The sequence below is a fragment of the Meleagris gallopavo genome, chromosome 20 (genome assembly GCF_000146605.3).
Source record: "Meleagris gallopavo isolate NT-WF06-2002-E0010 breed Aviagen turkey brand Nicholas breeding stock chromosome 20, Turkey_5.1, whole genome shotgun sequence".
Taxonomy (NCBI): domain Eukaryota; kingdom Metazoa; phylum Chordata; class Aves; order Galliformes; family Phasianidae; genus Meleagris; species Meleagris gallopavo.
This window is the reverse complement of record NC_015030.2, coordinates 5279922-5298281: the sequence shown is the minus strand read 5'-3', so window position 1 is coordinate 5298281 and position 18360 is coordinate 5279922. Positions and strand designations below refer to the sequence as shown.

Genomic DNA, 18360 nt, shown 5'->3' with positions numbered 1-18360 from the left:
TTTGCTGCCCCAGTGGTTGTGTTCCCTCTGCTATGGAGGGCTCCCATCTTCACTGGATGCATTTCTAAGAAACAGCAACGAGCAAAGAGAGATTCCCAATTGAGATAAAAAATTTGCAGACTCAGGCTTGCTCCAAGCCCCACAGAATCAGTGTCATAGGACAGCAGTTCAGGCTTAGAAAGTATTAAGACTTACAACCTTAGATTTCAAATCTCTCAAGACTTACCCATTTCAATAGTAATCACTACAGTTACTGCTCCAATCAAATCTGAACCACCTGGTCTTTGCAGCTGTTGGCAGCTGAGCTTACACACAGAACACAGAAACATGAAAAAAAAGGAATAATTCTTACAGTTCCCCTCTGAAATCTGTAAGTAGTGTCATCACTGCTGTGTTGTAGATGAGGGGCAAGGCAGATGCATGGGACAGTTTATCACACAGCCAGCACTACTCTCATGCTAAGCTTTAGGGTAAAAGTGTGTGTGCTGAAATCAGTTGAAAAAAAGATTTCTACCAAAGCTAAACCCGACTGACATCTTTACATGCAGGAGAATGGAAGATACAAAAATCCATGAATATAACTAGCCTTTTTCATGAGTTTTAGTATTATATTACTTATTTTTTTTCTGAGAAATAAATTACCCTTTTGCTACACTTCACAAGTAGAAATCCCAAAGCTGTGAGAGCCCTTGGAACCAATGTGCAGTCACAAGTTCAGGAGTGCAGTCCAATGGAAAAACATTTGCTTCCTCATGGAGACTGTGCCACTGATTTTAAACTTTGTTCCTGAAGAAGTTCAAACCAAGCAAGCAACATTCCTTGCAAGTTTTCGAACAAGAAGTCCTTCACGTAGCTCCAGATCAGGTGCCACCAGCGAAGGCATGCCCCACAGTGGGATGAGAAGTCCCCATCATTTTAGTGTAGATATTCTGTTACTCCATGTGGAGTTCTAGGGTGCTAATGACCAATTTTATGCTGTATAACCATTATATACCCAAACTTCAGAGGCCCAGTTCTACTTGCTACTCCTGTTGCAGCCCAAAAGCACCATACCAAAGGTTACAGCACACTCCTTACTAGCAGAGCTTCTGGGCAGGCAGGAACAGCCCCAGAGGGAGCAAACATTTTAGTATGTTAGAGCTAGGAATGGCGGTCTTCTTAAATTTATTTATTCTGAAGTTTTTCTTCTAGAGCCAAGAGCAGAAAACACAAATCACTTCACCTCTGCCCACACTGCCATCTCTTGGAATGGAAGCAAAACTGGAAACTTGCTGATAGAATCTCACAGTGCTGCGTGAAGGGCAAAGGAACCACTTCTGGAGCAGCTCACTTGGGGTACGGCAATGATCCAGAAGGAGCTATTTAGCTCTAGACCCAATCGTGACCTTCCAGATCAGAAGCCCGTAGTAATGCCTCCCTCTGCTAAACTTCACAGAGATCTTTTTGTAGATGGAGATTTTTCATCCACCCCCAAGCTCTGGAAACCAGCTGGTTCCGATTTTTATTCCCTAGCTTGGATTTAAAAGAACAAAGAAAACCCTTTCTGGATTGCGTAAACACACAAAATGTAATTTTATTTGGCACTGAAGTATTTAAGCCCAGCATGCAAAGAAACAGCCACGGTCTCTCTGTCCTCAGTGTTTAGAAAAACTGAACTCCGAGGATCCATTTGTTTGAGTAACCAAACCAGATGTGCAGCAGTGAACAAGCTGCCTTATTCTGGAAGTGCTGTCCTGGTCTTTTGACTTTGCTGTATCAACAAGACTAGGAAATTAAATTGCAATGTACAAGTGCCATAAAACAGTGTTGACTACTACAATACACACTAGCTAGTATATTTTGATGTAATTATATTGTTTGATATAAGAGCCATAATCAATCTGAAACAAGTCCCAACACTTGTTTCAGGCAAACTCTCAGCCATTCCAGTGTTTAAATGAAAAATTTTAACTTCCATAGCTCTCCTGCAAGCTCGTTTGTTTTAATACCTCCCAAAATTTTGCTCAAGGGGGAAAAGAACAGCAAATACTGGTGGCAAAGCTGAGGCCTCTAAGATAGCTACAGCTTACAGGACATCCACTGTTCAATTTATATACTGCTCCACTAGAACAGACTGTGGCTTAAAAATTAAAATAGAACTAAGGGCTGCATTTAACTTACCATACAAACTTGCAGTCATCTGGAATAACTTAAAAAGCATCCAGCTCTCCCCAGTGAACATGGGCTTTAGCTCTTCATATCAACCAGTTTTACTGAACAGTGACAAGACATTATGAATGGTGCTGTTGTACAGTGCCAAACACCTTCGTTTTTGAAGGGGCTTTCTACTGCTGGAGTGCAGGAAGACTTCTAAGGGATCTACTGTGTGCTCCTCACAGCACACAACTGAAATCTACTTACTACTGGAGTACAGCATCGCAAGTTACCTTGCAAAGCATTGCTTTCTGGAAAAACAAGTCAGCATAATTACAAAACAAACCTTGTTTTCATTGGGTGGAAGGCAAGAGCAGCCATTGAATAACTCTGTGCCTGCTGAAGTAAGTGTCCTTTTAAAAGAAACACCGTTTCACCTTTGCACAACAGCGTAACTGTCAGAAGCTCCCTCAAAGCCAGAGTCTGAAATGAGAACAGTGCCAGAACGCACAGATAGTTAATAGTCCTCCACCTTAGCTACTGGGAATGAGGACTGAGACCAGATAAACTTGTTTTACTTGTGATCAACACCCCTATAAGAAGGCTGGCAGCTTCCTAGCATTAGTCAGTGAAAAGGTTTATTTCTATTTGTTTTCTTCCTACAGCACAAAGGCTGGAGAGGTTGAGCCAGAATGTCTTCTGAAGTCTTTCTGAAGGAAATGCAAACCATTGGTGAGAAACTTCTCCTTAAGCTCCAGAAACTGCCCAAGGCTGACCCTGTGGAGATCGTGTCCTTCTGTGTGGTGCTCCTATTTATTGGTAAGTTTAGTGGCAGAGGTGGAGGGGGGTCAGAGTGTCTCTTGCATGGGTACAGTTCGCTCTGCTGTCTTTGTTGATGGATCAGAACTGTTGGCAGTTGTTTTCCAGGCTGCTTTCTGAGGCTCTATTTAATTTCTAGGTCATTTTTTAGTATTCTGCATGTATCTCTACACACATGCAATGTATCACAGGCAACAGTATAACTTTCCTCAAGGCTCCTCTAGGTTACCATTAGTTTAAAAAGTGATATTTTAACAAACCCAGAGTTGCTGCAATGTTTTGATGCATGGGAGATAGCTTATGGCAAATGGCATCAGGGGACCCCACTGCCATGAAAAATACACAAGTCTGAGACCCTAAGTGTCATTGCTGTGCTTAGTTCAGTGGAAGCCAGTATGCTGCAGATGAGCCTATTTATTCTTCTCACTTAATGGCAAAATCTCTCCTGATGCTCTGTGTGGGGATGGCATGGAAGGAACAAATAAGACTGACTGTGCGTGGGAGACAAAATTTGTTTAAACAATGGGAAAACAAGCAGCAAGGAAGGCAGGCCCACCTCCTCGGAGTACAGCTCTTTCCCAGCCTCAGTGCTGGAAGGAAGGGTGTGTGTGCAGCCTGGACACTCCTCCCTGGGCTGGAATTCAGAAACAGACACACCTGCTGATTTTTTTTTTTTTGTTTATAGTGCCAGCTGATTCCCCACAGCTCAGAACATCTGGCAGCCTTTCTTCAGACTTTTAAAGAATGCAGGCACGCACATGCTTCTTATGGCTTTTGCAGGATTAAACATGACATCTTTTTCTACTGTGGATAACCTAAAGTATCCCTTCCAACCCTGACCATCAGTGTAGAATACCAATATGCTAATACACTAATGTAGAGTTACTCTACACTACATCCTGGTGTAGTATAACAATAGTGTAGCCTACTGCTTTGTGAAACAAAACCCTGTGTTTGAAGTATTTATTTCCTCAAGCTTAGTACAGAAGGAAGATTAAAGCCAATCCAATCACAAATATCTATTCTTCTCCAAGGGTAAATATCATTACTCTTCAGAAACGGAACTGCCAGTTTGATTAGCCAAATCCTCTCTAGTTACTTCTGACATAACCATGGGAGTATTTGATCTCTGTCCTTCCCAGTGCATAGCTCTGCTTAGTTGTTGCATGTCATCTCTGAAACAACAGCCCATAAGGCAAGTAAAGCTATCACAGAATTATAGAATTATTTGACTTGGATGGAACAAACTCCCCTGCAATGAACAGGGACATCTACAGCTCCATTAGGGTTCTCAGAGCCTGGTCCAGCCTGACCTTGAATGTCCTCAGGGATAGGGCATCCACCACAAAGCTTTGCTCTTGCATGGTTTGGTATGCAGCTCTTAAGAGCACAAAATACCCAGTAATGACAGTAGTTTTGTGTGTGCAGTGGATGAGTTCTAGGGCCACAGTTAGAAAGCTATCTTTCAGTCTGATGGTGATGTACAAATAAGTACATTCTATATTTTTATTGCTATTGTCTTGCCTACCAAAAAATACAAACAATTAGGGATAAAGGGGAAAACCCCAATTCAGTGTCCACACTGTGGGTAAGTTAGTGTACCTAGCTCCTTAACCTTATGAACAGCCAGCTGGCCAATCAGCACAGTTATTCACAAGCCAACCAGCACACCTATAGCTCCTACTAAGGCCTGCCATGCGTTGACATTTGCCCAGATTAAATGGATGACTAATACAAGAGAACAGGAATTTACAAGGAGGGAGTTGGGAATATAAGGTAAAAATAATCAAGAAACTTGATTCTGTTCATCCTGCTGCTCAGACAGCCTGCAAGAGACATGGGATTAGTCTCCAGTGATTCCCCCTATGTCATGAATAATACCCTTTCTCCTCCTCTTTCCAGTAACTGTTCTCGTGCTGATGATCATTGCTTGCAGCTGCTGCTGTTATAGCTGCTGTAGCTGCAATGAGGGTCCTGACCACAGACGTAGGAAGGCCCAAGTCCGCCCGACTGCCCATCCATGAAGTGCATCAAGAGGTGACATAACCCATTATCAAGGACGTGCATGGACATCATGATTCAGTCCCATGGGAATGACTCTCTGCACTAATGCACTGGAAATGGCAATAACAATATTAATGATTATGACTCAGAGGACCAGAAATCACAGCATAAAATTCATTCTTTCTGTGACAGCTACGGCTGGGCTCCACGGTGTGAGCAGAAAGGTAACACAACTTTACCATAACTGTCTCCATGTTTGGGGTGGGTTGGGAGTGCATAGACACCAGCTTCTGATAGAACAGACACACTTACCCAATAACAGCCCTGCAGCTGGGCTAGCCAAGGGTTCCATTTGTGAGCATCAGGCCACACACCGAAGCGAGTTGCCACTTGGATAGGGGGCACCTACTCTCTTCACAAGTGGCTAAACCAGAAGGATGATACTGGGTGCTAGCAAAACCACTGACATCGCTGGGATGTTGACATGCTCAGTACATCTTGGATCAAGCCCAAACCTGCTCTCTCAAAAGCCATGTGCAATAGACACCTTTAGCTGAGATGACTGCTGAAAACAACAGATTGTCAACCTGATGTAAATATGCCACCTGAGACTCTATGTACAGCTCCCTGACTACAAATAGTCCCTGCCCTCTTTTGTGTCACAACGATGTGAAACTGTCAAAAAGAAAAAAAAAAAAAAATACAGATCATGTGCAGTTCTCTTTGTAAAGAGAAAGATGAAGGCATTCAAGAAAAATTCACTGATGTTACAGTTTAATTTGATAAATGTGCCTCTTCCCAACCTCCATGTGGTAGTTAGGTCTTTCCTGAATTCTGCTCTTCTGCATATTGCAGGTGAGTGGTCCTTAGAGCATGGGAGTTACAAGAGACAAACAAACCCTCATCCTTACTTGAGGGACCTGTGTGCCTGACTCTGAGCACCACGTGCAGCTTATTTCAGTGGACATAAACAATGTGCCAAAGGTATGTTTATTAGCATACACAAGGGCATTTCAAAGGAGTGACACGCAGTGTGGTAATTGTCACTTCAGGGTATACATGCAGCAGCTGACAGCTGGCATTGTGACAAAGCACAGCCAAGAATGGCCTGTACAGCTGAAGTTACCAAGTGAAAATAAATCCCTATTCCGTGTTGCAGCCACTGTGTATCTTTGGTTTACACCGCGATGAAGTTAAGGAATTTCTCTAAGTAAAGAGCCATGGTGCAGACAAGGACTTTCGTAACTGGGGCAGTCAAATGGAAGATCATCGTATTGCATCCAACTCTGCAAGCCACTGGGCTTTCTTTCAGCCCAAAATGTGAGAAAAGTCACTTTACAGGAAGGTATAAAAAGATGAGTACTCATAGATAAGTCATCTTCTATCCCTTGTACTCCACATTGCAGAGGAGTCAAGGGGATTACACATATGTATACTACAACCAAGTCCAGCAAGAGAGAAAAGAATCAAGTTTTTAAACAGTGGGATTTTAAGTATTTTCATGCTTCAGAAGGGACAACATAAAAGAAACTTTGTAAAGAGACCTCTTCTCTCTGATGTCTGTGCCCAAATTACCAGAATGCACATTACATCTGCAGCTTCTCATGTACTTAATGCACTTTAAAAAAAAATAAACTAGATGTAGGTATTTTGCATTTTTTCCACTTGCATATTGGAATAAATCCACCCCCACCAACACAGAGAATAGTCTAAAATTTATGACAAAGTTCCTCAAACTACCACTGTTACTTGAAAATTAATTAAAAACAAAACAAAAACAGCATTTAAAATTAACTAAAGCCAACAACCTTCCAGGATAAAATGGGGGCATTCCCTAGAAATTAAACCTCTGAGCCCCAACTTGATCACTGCAATAAAATGAGGACTGTACCAGTATAAGCTGCTACATGCACAACCACATTAAGGCCAACAAATTGCTGGCCTTTATTATGCCATCCCAAAGCTTCCATTTACAACAAATATGCTAGGGTAGGGTAAGCACAAGCATGGCATCAATTTACTGTGATCAACATGCCAAGATGCATCTCATTAACCTCTCTGTCAGATGTTTTTGCACATTTTATTTACAAACAAGTGACCAAACCAAGGTGACACAGAAGTCTCAGAACCTCTCTTCTGCAGGAGACAGGCTCAACAGACATTTCAGTTTCTAAGTTAAATCATGAGACCTGGGAAAGAACAGAGCTTATTTTCTTTCCTAGCCTGTGCTAGACAGTGCCAGCTACAGCAGTTAACAGAATCCCATTGAGAAATGTTTGAGCAGCATGGAACCAGGCTGTACTAACAGTTAGGAGGAAGCTCAGCAGGCTGGAAACATACCAACAGCTCTGACAGGTGGCTGTCAATGGGAACGAGCTGCCAGGCATTATTGCAAAAGGAAAACCGCAGATACATTTCTCAGTTGTGTATCCTACAGCCCAAATCCCTGACAGATACAAGGCAGGGGATAGGGAAACGGCTCCTTTCTCATTTCTCCCACTGTAAGTTCATGAATTAGAAGCAGAGAATAGAAAAGGAAAGGAAAAAAAGTAACCAATTTTGTAAAGAATGCATCTGGCTTCTGGAGAAGCCACCAAGGAGAAAAGGGGCTGTGGGCCAACTTCTGCACACTTGCCTGCTCCTGATGTTTTTTTTGTTGTTTTGTTTCATGCTTTATTCACCTAAAGGGATCTGGAATGCTCTGAGCACTAGCGAGCATGAATCCTGAGCTTCAAAAAGCAGAGGAAGGCAGACTACTGAAAAACTGTTTCAAACACAGCAGTTTGAGTTTGCCTGGAAGAAACTGCAAGGGGAAACAGTTACTTCAGTCCTGATGATACAAGTGTTCAAATAGCTCCTTTCCCTGAGAAACAAAGCAGATCACAGCCTCTTCAGAAGATGCAGCTGAAGCTTCACTGACCACTTAATGGAAAGGCTTCTATTCCGTAATGTCACCTGTTAGACTTCAAAGAGACTTACTTGGCTTGTGAAAAACAAATTTCCTTCCACTCATATCCTCCTTCTCCTCTCTCACTTCTCTTTAACACTTTCCCTCTGTTATTCCTCAGTTAAGAAAGCAACAGGGAGAGTTTATATTGCAGCTAACAGCAGTACAAGGTTCTATGACTTCAACCACCTAATCTGTCATGATGACATTTGGACTAGAGGATAGAGTTGTTCAGAGTTCACTTTACACATAGCAGCCTCCTAACAGAACTTGTAATACAGATAGTGTCAAGACCCAAAAAAGAACTTCCTCTTCTCCCCGTTGCAACCTTCCTAAGATAGGGAACACAAAAACACTCCAAAACCTCTCAAATAGGTGTATGAGTGGATAAAGGCACGGAGAGGAAAAATTAATGACATTGAACTGAGTCTTTCTAATTAGGCTCAAAGCCCCACCTTTGCAGGATAGCCAGCTGTTAAACATTTACTGCAGTGCAAATAGGTAATTTCCATGCTAATTCTACAGCTGTCCAAGTATAGCAAAGGGATCTTTGCTAGGTTAAGATATTTTCAAGCAGGTGAAGAAGAGGCATCAGAAGAACTGCCTGCTGCAAACTCAACAGCTTCAGGTATTTATAAAATTGAATACAATTTGTATTCAATTTCAAAGTGTCCTATTTTAGAAGATTAATTTATCAAAAGAGACAGGAACTTTCTAAGGTCATATGTGTTTTCTATTGTTAGGTCAGCAGAGCTTGTATCTAGACTACCTTTTCTTTAAAGTAGAAAGAAGCTATTCAGAGCAGTGTCTGTATCCTTTAAACCTTTGGCAATCTGACATAATTCCAAAATGGAAAATGTATACTTCAATACTTTGAATACTTAAAAAGTAACAAAAGTCTCAGAAAATTGAGTGTGAGCTGGTGCTCCTAGTCAACTGTAACTTGCTGAGGCTGAAAACACTTTACATAATTTTCATTAAGTATTTAGGGTGCAGATGTAAGAGGCAACAAGTTAGGCAAATATTTGGAAATAAAGATCTCTTCCTGCATTAGGTCTGTAGTCATTTTTGAGAGAAAATGTGAGAAATAATCTACTCTTCCTTTCCCTTGAGAAGCATCTAGTAATGAAGCTTTAGTAAAGCCACAAGATACTCTATAACAGATGATATATCTTTTCCTTAAAACAGCTGATAGCGAAGTTGTAATGCAAAGTATCACTGGTAGAACAAGTGTGTACAGCCCACTGAGATTCCACTTTAAATTACTGCTGAATCTAAGTACTTAATAGGCAGAAAACTTATACTTCTATTGCAAAGTAACTCACAACATGCAGCTCCACATTAAAACCATTAACAGGAGGCATTTCTCATGAAGTGACTGTTTTAAGTTGTATGGAAATGACAAGCTCTAGTTAAGTTCTGTACTTGCTGTTAGTGTGTGTTTGGTTGGTATTGTTTGTTTTTAAAAAAGTGTTCTTTTAATCTCCAGTGTGTTCTCAGAGCTTAAGTGCTCTACTCTCATTTTTAGAGATCTTTCTTTCCACTGGAATCAACAAAGGCTTCCCACTGGGTGCCTGTCTTTTATATATGGGCTGTACAGCTGAAGGATCCATATGGAACATGCTGGGAGAGATGCTATATTAAAAATATTGATAGGCTATGATTAAAGTAAGTCTCAACTGCCAAAATGTTGCGCAGCCACATTTCCCCTCTACTTTTCTGAAGAGCTGACTGCTAAAGTGGCCTTGGTTATGCTGTTTCTGGTTTATGCTCCAGATTCTACTATGACTCTACTTTTCAGAAGAGGGACACTTACCAGCACACAGAGCACGTGTGCCTGTAGTGGTTTAGAGCATAGAGGGGATACATGAATATCTGATACAGCTCTTGTCTAACTCCAGCAGGGTGGAAGGCACCATGTCACCAGTACAAGAGAAATCCTCAGCTCTGGAAGACCTAAGGAGCCAGATTGCAACAAGTGACTGGGCTATTGCAGGGCTAGTGGTGATTGGCATCTTCTGCCTTGTTATTATTGCTTTCTTCTTAATTGCAGCCACCTTTGGGTGCTGCTCATCACCAAGACACAAACGGACTAGGGCATGAATAGTGAAACTGAGGTGCAGTACTTGGAGCTCTGCATTTAAGCAAGAATCAGCCCAGCTGCAATATGTTGTTCTCATCTTCTGTCCTCAGGTGGTTATTTCTCCCCATACAGCTTTCCCACACTGAGAGCAATTCACCTATGCCAGCAGGTTGTTCTGCAAGTCCAGAGCAAACTCCACAGAAGGCAATTTGTATTCAGGAAGTGAATGAGGACTCTGGCACTTTGTTAATTACGTCTCTGCCTGATTTTTGTCTTTCAAGCAAAACCACAGGATAGACTTGCCAAGTGGTCAGCAACTACCTGAAAATAACGAAGATCTCTTCCACTACTGCAATTGTTTGTTTTTTCTATTCTGCAAATGGGCATTAGGAAACTGACCACTGAAACTTTGTCTGAATCAATTCTCTAAAAGCAGTTTAAACAGCTGTTCTCCTATCATACTCAAACAATAGCCTAAATACACTATGCAAAAATTTGCCTGCTAGAATACAAATGTCTGTACGTGTTCTTATTTAAAATCTTGCAAGGTCAGAATTTCAGCTTTACTTTTGCTGTTTGGATAGTGAACAGAATTGTACTAATTCAAAATGTAAAAAAGAAATGTGATGTAGTATTTCTTCAAAGAGTGTCTTAGTTTCTTGTACAGCTGCAAGCAGAGAAGTCAGGCAATGGTGCTGTAATGTGTGATCTTGGAATGCACATGTTTTATGCCCATTTTTTAAGCTTGGGGAGGGTATAACAAAACAACAACAACAACAACAACAACAAAAAAGACATGATTTCTAATTAGGTTAGTGGGCTTCCCTTACATAAATCTCTTACATAGCCACTGAAATTCTGTTTCTATTGTTATTCACCTAAGCAAAGGAGAATGTTTTCTCTCTATTCTCACCAAAGCATCAGAAAAAGCACACATCACTTGAAAAACTTGTCCTAGATACAAGTGTGAAGAATGAAACAAAACATGAACTTGAAAGCAGGACACATGCTGGTCACTTTCAGTTAGTGAATACATACTGCTCTTGTACTGGTAAAATTATAGCTTCAATGTTTTATCCAGTATAGTAATTAGTACAATTACAGCTTACAAAGCATGAACTAAACCTGAACAATATATGTTGTGGTTGCTAGTCTGCAATTACATGGGGCAGATCCATAATTTGGGCCTGTTTCTGAAAGGATCTAAGCACCACCAGGTTTTTCTAAGCTTAATGAAAATCAAGGAGACCTCATTCTTTGTAGAGTGGAGCTCCTGAGGTTTTAAAGCTAAGTGGTTCTATCCTGTCTTGGATGAGGCTGCTTAATTATCCTAAAAGAGAAATGATAGCTGAGGGAGGAAAGAGTCAAAACAAAAACAACTGGAACTAAGTCATCTTACCACAGACAAAACATTAAAATTCATATAATGAGAAATTATACTTCTCCATTAACCAACATCTCAGTTAACTCAGAGGTGAGAATGAATGACAAATGTCTGAGGGATGCCTTCCTCAGGCTGGACAGCAAAATATCAGTTGAATCAGTCAGTATTTTCTTTTTCTTGGACATGCATTTGCAGAAAGATCTCTGCCATAACAGTGCCTCAAAAGAGATAGAACATGGCTTCCACAATATTAAATGTTGTTTGGAAGAAGTGTACTCACCCCAACTCCTCACAGAAGCTTACAATAGCATCAAAAGCTGTCATCGCAGCCTTGTCAGATTCTTTTAAGGTACCTTTTTTTCCTGAAAGTAGAGAGGGACAAGTCTTCAATTCAAATACAAACAGGTCAACTAACTCTAGTGATAACCAAATCTATTCTTCCTGAGCAATGTGGGAAACTGGTACAAGCACCATCCTGTTTCTGCTCAACCGTGCCTCTCTAACAGGGCTTGAGCTGGGCCCAGAGTCCCTTACCTCACTGCTCTCCCTTGAAACTGGGTTACAGACAGCTCTATACTCAAAACTTTCTCTTACAGCTCCAGAAAAAACACTCATTTCATTTTGCCTATTTAGGTGGATCAGATGGATGCCTGCTCTGCCAAACTTACCTGGATTTTAGAGAGCTCCTTCTTAATCAGGAAGCTAACTTGATCCCGGTCGTTCCTAGAGTAATAGAGGCGGCAGCAGGAGGGCTTCCCATCTCTCCCAGCTCTGCCAGACTCTTGGTAATATCCTGCCATTGACTTGGCAATGTTCCAATGAGCAACAAACCTGCAAGTGATAACACAATGGAAACACAAGGCTTTCTCAACTCAGGGCGCACGCAAATGTGTTCGTGGATATTAACAACAGAGTAAATAATAAGGCAGCAAAAGCATAAAAGACAGAGAATTTAGCAGAACAAGGGATTCTGAACATAAAAGTGGCTTAACATAAGACAGAAGGAAAGCAGCAGAACTATGTAAGCCAATGCATGTGAACAAGTGAGCAGGACACCACACAAAATGGCTGAAAGCAAAAGGGCACACAAATATCCAAACATAACTGCACAGCTGTGAAGAGCAAGAATAAGGACACTGATTTAAGGAGTTCAGAATATTTTACCATAAAACAAGGGATTTTAAAAAGCCCTATTTATTCCCTGGAGCACAATTTGAAATACTTGATTTTAAAAAGACATTTTGACAATGAAGTCTGCGAGGAAAATTCTACCTCACCAAACTTACTTGTAGACAAAGGCACCTTTCCCAAGTCAGCAAATATGACTACGAATTGCTGCTAAACTGTAAGTAATCCCCGAATGAATGTTTTTAAACGCACTGCCACAAGACAGTGCTTTAAATCTGCTTGTGTTTGAATATTTAAAAACTCAGTTCATACCTGTGTTCAGTCCTGAGAGATCTGAGCATTTTACCATGCAGTAATGCTGCCAATATTTTAAATACCAGTCTGCCTCAAAACTGGTCTTTTTAAAGCTTTGCATGTTTTAGCTATATTTTACCCTCTGTCAGCTCTATGCATTTCAGATATTTTTTGCTGGTTTATTGGCAACTGCAGTGAACAGGGGAGAAACTAACTTCAGCAGGTCATTAATTCACGCTACTCTTTCAAAAATTAGTTGCATGTTACATGCAACAAGCAGTAAAACAGTCTGATATTGCTACAGAATCCTGTTATCTGTCAGCACAGAGGATGGCATAATTATTTAACAAGGCACAGTTTAATGGCACAGTTGTGAATAGATGTGATAGCCTCAGTGATGTCTTGTTACTCTCCTACAGCACTCAGAGTAATTGCTTTACGTGGATTTTGAGTAAAGATCAGCTCCATGTAGGTTGTTGCATGGCTTCTAAGAAAACTTCCAGCTATATTTTTATGAGTTTCAGCAAGTCTTCATCAAGTGTTTGAGTCAGATGTACCAGGTAATAGACACTGAGGTTTTCCCTTCCTCCTGCTCAGGTTTCAGTCTCTGGTGGAGCACAACACTCAGTTCACAAACCTGACATTTGCTTTGTCTACTCCCATTCCAAAACTGATGGTTGCAACAATAACTGGGATCTTCTCCTCCATCCATTCATTCTGGACTGAAGTCCTGTCAGCTGCCTTGAGCCCTGGAAATGGAAAAAGATGAAAGGAAACAAAATAAAACAAAAAAGGGAAGAAGTATTTTGTGCCCCTTCCTCACATTCCCCCACTGCAACCCCCTCAACTGAAAACAAACCAATGTACACACTCTTCTCTGTCCATGTTTAAGCTGGCCAGGGATCAAGCAGAAGTCAGCAGCAGCTGTTTCTGTTCCAAAGAGAAAAATCTGGAACATTCCTGGGAGGAGTGCAGTTATATTTAGGCCATGTAAGATCCAACAAAACCAACAGCTCTGAAGTGGAGAGAATGCTGTTCTGCTCTGTGACCCATATTTACCTCAAAGATGCATGACCATTAGACACATTGCAGACCACGCCAAGAAACCTAATTTCTAGATAATCCCATCTATACCTTAAAGGTGATATAGTTCAATTCTACCAGCTGCTGAGAGATGCAGATTTCAGTACCTGCATGATACGCTTTGGCTTTCACTCCTCGGTAGCTCAATTCAATAGCCAGCTGGTCACACACATCCCTCATCCTGCAGTACACAATGCCACAGCCAGAGTACACCTGGGCACACAGGAGAGAAAGTCTGTGATGCTGGCTGAAGTCAATCAACAAAGCTGCAGTCATCAATAAAGAGGAAATGGAGGGATGTCTAAAGCTCATCTCAACTCCAAGATGGTTCCACAGCAACTTAAAGATATTGTCTTGGCACAGAAGTAAATTAGATTTAAGGACAGCTCCCTTACAAGTCCTACAAGGACTAAAAAACGCCAAACAAACGTGGTCCCCCAACCTCTCTCAAAGAATACAAAGCAAGAAGCAGTAACCCTCCACATTGCAATAAACTAAGGTGCAGAGACTGACTTATTTGCCAAGTTATTTTGGGAATTGGTTTTAGAGCAAGAAATTCAACACAGCACTCCAAGTGCTGTTGTTTGTCCTTGTTGTATTTCATCACTGACACTGAAAGAGCAGAACACTATCATACACTGACTGCCTGGGACATGAAATAACAAAGACAGAAATACTATTTGCATACTCCTAATACATTTTCTTTTAAATCAACCCCTTTCTGAAGACATCTGCATTTGAAAAAAAATGCAGTTCCATATTCTACTTGTTTTAGAGGAACTAAAAAACAAATGAGCACCTTCCTTCCAGGTGCTCCTTCCTCCTTTCCTGTCACAGACTTGTCAGGGCCATTCTCATCACCAATCACTGACCACTAAGGAAGATTTGGTTCAGCCTAGCCTTCTTCCTCAAATGAAAAACCTACCCCAGTGGTGTTCTTCACTTCCAGTGCCTTCAGACAGAAATCCTTCAAGTTGGCATAAGGATCAGTCAAAAGCTCTTTGAATTGCACATCGTAGAACAAGTTAGATCTGAAGCAAGGAGTCTTAAAGGTGGCAAGTGGCTGCTTTAGCTTAAGTGCTGTCACAATATCCTCCTGGACTTGCTTGGTAGCAGTGGCAGTCAAAGCAACACATGGTGTATTGGGTATGCGAGATCTCAAGGTGCCCAGCCGCAGGTAATCCGGTCGGAAATCGTGTCCCCACTGGGAGACACAATGAGCTTCATCAATTATCAGGTAGGACAGGAGATTTCGAGACACTAGGGAGTTGAGTGTAGGCTGGAAGGATGAGGCAGCTGCCATCTCTGGGGTGATGTACAGAAGCTTTATCTGGGGCTTCTCATTTGCTAAGTCAGCCAAGATGGTCTTCTTTTCCTGGGCGGAAACCTTGGAGTTCAGAGAGCAGGCTTTGATCTTCAGAGCCAGCAAGTGGTCCACTTGGTCCTGGAGTGAATATATAATGAAAATAAAATGAGAAGGAAATAGCATTAAAGAAAGCCTCCATCGCTATGGAAGTCTACAAGCAAGATTTATGAGGCCCCAACTTTTACCTCCAGGACCAAGCCTCAGGATAACATCCAGTTATAGTGCAGCTATTTACCACTTCGCTCCAGACGCCCTTATCTTCAGCAGTCAGTGTATCTGTTTGGCTCTTAACATCCAACTCCTTTTTTCAGCTTCCATTCACTTTAAATGGTCACTTTGCTACTAAGGAATATCAGCACAGAGCGATGCAGAATACTTAGTCATAGCCACAGTGAGATGAAATGAGCACCAATGTCTCAAAATTTACCCTACCAAGTTGTCATGGATGGAAAATGAATAAAACTGCTATACAAAAACAGAGCACATTTCATTCCAAAATAACCAAAGGATTTTGTAAAGCTGGCTGAGATAAGATGAAACACAAAGGCTAGTGTGAATCACCACTGTAACAGAAGTGAGTGTGAACAAGAATCATGTTTTGAAAATCAGGAAGAAAACAGCATCACATTCAGATACACCTAGATGAACATGGGATGTACAATGCACTCTATCCAGACACTGATTCCATTCACTTGTGCTTGACTAGCACATAACATTTCAAAAGATATGAGTAATCCTGAAAGATTAATGCCTCATCTTATCATTCTAACCGGTTTCAGTTTCAAGCCAATTCTTAATTCTTGATGTTCACTGTAGGCTACAACACCAGCTATTGTGCATTGTTAGTGCTATAGCTGCTCTTATAGGGAAGCATTAGGTGATGAAAACAGTAGAAAAGGCAAAATACACAAACAAAAGGTCATATCAATGACAGTGCTCAAGGAGGAGCTCTGCTAAACCAGCTTCTCCCCATGACACAAAGACAGACCACAACAAAAGACAGTTTGATGCAAAAAAAATTATGCCTTCAGAAGCAATTTCATCATTACTAGAGTTGTAACCCTGTAGGTAAAATGGAAGTTTTCTTCTGAGTAAAGAGTTGGTACGTTTGGGGTACTCAACTTTGCTGCTTCTGTACAGCACAATGGAGATAAAAGACAGCTGCTGAAAATAGAAAAAGAATCAGTTATAGAATTCAGCAGGCTATTATCAAGGAAGGAATGCCCTCTTTTACAGAGCTACATATATCAAACCAGATCCATCCTATTAGGCAGTTAATCTGAAGCCTCTTCACCTGTCACCAGGCTAAAGAAAGCATGCCAAGACATCAAGACAAGAATGCAGAAGCAGAGTAACAGCAAAGCCTTGTGGTCAGAAAAGAGAGAGACAGCTGTGCCTCCAAAGTCTCCTGACCCCTTTCACTGACTGCTTTTCCACAGCTAACAGGAGACAGTTACCTGAATCAGTGCAATCAGAGGTGAAATGACAATGGTGATGCCCACTGCCAGAACTGCAGGAAGCTGGTAGCACAAGGATTTCCCTGCCCCTGTGGGCATACATACAAAGACATCCTTCTCGCCTGCAAAGACAACAGAACAAAGCTCAAGGCTATTGAGTGATGGCGAGTTCCCAGGGCTCTGTCTGGAGGGATGGGCACAAAGGCATGTAATCTGTGAGAAACAGCAAATCTGTGCACGTACCATGTAGCATACCAACAAAAGACACTTCATTTCGGGTTCCAAAAGGATAATTATTTGCATGCCTGCATTGCTTTCCTTCAAAGAATCTCTGATCACTTTGTGAACATTAAGGAACAGCCTTTCACAAATACCAGAAGGTGCACAGAAACCAAGATAAAGAGAAGTTAAATAGCTAATCCAGATTAATGCTGATTCTCTTACAGATTAGCTGCTTTCACTCATCTTACAGGCCTCCAGTTACCAAACAACCAGTCCCAGGACAGATCTTTATCACACCCTCCCAAAGCTTATCCCAAAAAGTAAATCTCAACCACACAGATAACATTATTCCGTTAGTAACTGTCACCATGCTAAGGAGAAACTACTTCAAGTCAGGAAGATGCCAACACATATAGTTTTAACATGGAAAAACAGCCAGCTAACAGAACACTACTTTCAGCCAATCTATTATCAGTAGCACATCTGCAGGTGACAGATGAAAACTGTAACCACATCCTGCATGCTGAATTTTACACTGTTCTGATTTGCATTATGAGACCTGCAAGGAGAGCAGATGGTCAGCAGTGTGTGTATGTGTGTGTGAGCTGCCTGTCCAACCAACAGTGGTGGACAGTTAACTTCAGCACAGCTGTGTGTTTCCGATAACGTCCACATCATTCAGACAATAGAGGTTAACTCTGCAAATGTAGAAATGTGGGTAGTTTCAACCTCATCTGACCAAAGCATGCTACCAGATGCCTCTGATGGAGATACTGGAAACACTAAAATTGAATGCTATTCCTGATCAATGCAATAGGGCTCTTACAAAATAAATATATGGGAGAACAGGTACACCAAAGCCATGCTCAGAAAACTTCGTTTGCAACACATGCTTGCACTCCTATGCCACTGAAGTGATCTCTGAGCAGAGGAGGCTGAGGAGGGCTCAGAGGGCTGGTGGTCCTTCATGGAGCAGGCAGCGTCTTCTCAGAGCCAGCTGCTGCAGAGCTTTCAGACGCTGAGCCTCACCTCTCACCACAGCCATGGTTGCACTTTCCTGCAGGGAAGTCTTGAACGATTCAAACCCGAAGACCTTTCCCAGCGTTTTCCGGACCCTGCCCTGCAGGCCTGGGGCTGCCGTGCTGCTCATCTCGGAGAAGCTGCGGATGGAGGAACTGATACTGAGTCCCCCCTTCTGAGGCGAGCCCCCCGCCCTGCTCCCCTGACAGATCCCCCCTTTGTGGGAGCTGCCCCCTCGCTGCCCCTCAGCCTCATTCCTTGTGAGATCTCCATGAGGCGGGGTCAGCTGGGGGTCTCGGAGCACGTTCCCGCCGCCAGCCCCTCACAGCTTCCCCTCAACGCGCCCACGGGCCGTATCCTTCCGCCCCTTCCCCAACCGAACCCCTCCGCACCCCGGCCCCCACTCTCTGCGCTTCCTCG

The 18360-nt window shown here is 42.1% G+C and overlaps 2 protein-coding genes across 2 annotated transcripts in view; one reads left to right on the top strand and one right to left on the bottom strand.

The window, feature by feature from the left end:
* Positions 1-1150: 1150 nt before the first annotated feature.
* SMIM5 (small integral membrane protein 5) lies at positions 1151-10778 on the top strand. The gene is made up of 5 exons (XM_003211458.4): positions 1151-1335; positions 2799-2952; positions 4855-5940; positions 7644-8531; positions 9805-10778. Exons 2-3 carry the CDS (start codon positions 2826-2828, stop codon positions 4974-4976), a joined length of 249 nt encoding a protein of 82 aa, XP_003211506.1. The 5' UTR covers positions 1151-1335; positions 2799-2825; the 3' UTR covers positions 4977-5940; positions 7644-8531; positions 9805-10778.
* Positions 10779-11647: 869 nt separating this feature from the next.
* The window catches only part of LOC104913778 (ATP-dependent DNA helicase Q5-like), a 7160-nt gene continuing 447 nt past the window's right edge, over positions 11648-18360 (bottom strand). The window contains exons 2-9 of the mRNA XM_010721366.3: positions 18333-18356; positions 17950-18080; positions 16699-16820; positions 14801-15319; positions 13983-14088; positions 13430-13541; positions 12039-12201; positions 11648-11732 (exon numbers count right to left, since the gene is read on the bottom strand). Of these exons, the coding sequence (XP_010719668.2) occupies positions 11715-11732; positions 12039-12201; positions 13430-13541; positions 13983-14088; positions 14801-15319; positions 16699-16820; positions 17950-18080; positions 18333-18356 (1195 nt within the window). The 3' untranslated portion in view covers positions 11648-11714. The remainder of the gene's footprint in view (positions 11733-12038; positions 12202-13429; positions 13542-13982; positions 14089-14800; positions 15320-16698; positions 16821-17949; positions 18081-18332; positions 18357-18360) is intronic.

Coding starts and splice junctions, on each gene's coding strand:
- SMIM5 (XM_003211458.4), top strand. CDS start 2,826: ATGTCTTCTGAAGTCTTTCTGAAGGAAATGCAAACCATTGGTGAGAAA. Junction 2,953..4,854: donor TGTGGTGCTCCTATTTATTG/GTAAGTTTAGTG, acceptor TCCTCTTTCCAG/TAACTGTTCTCGTGCTGATG.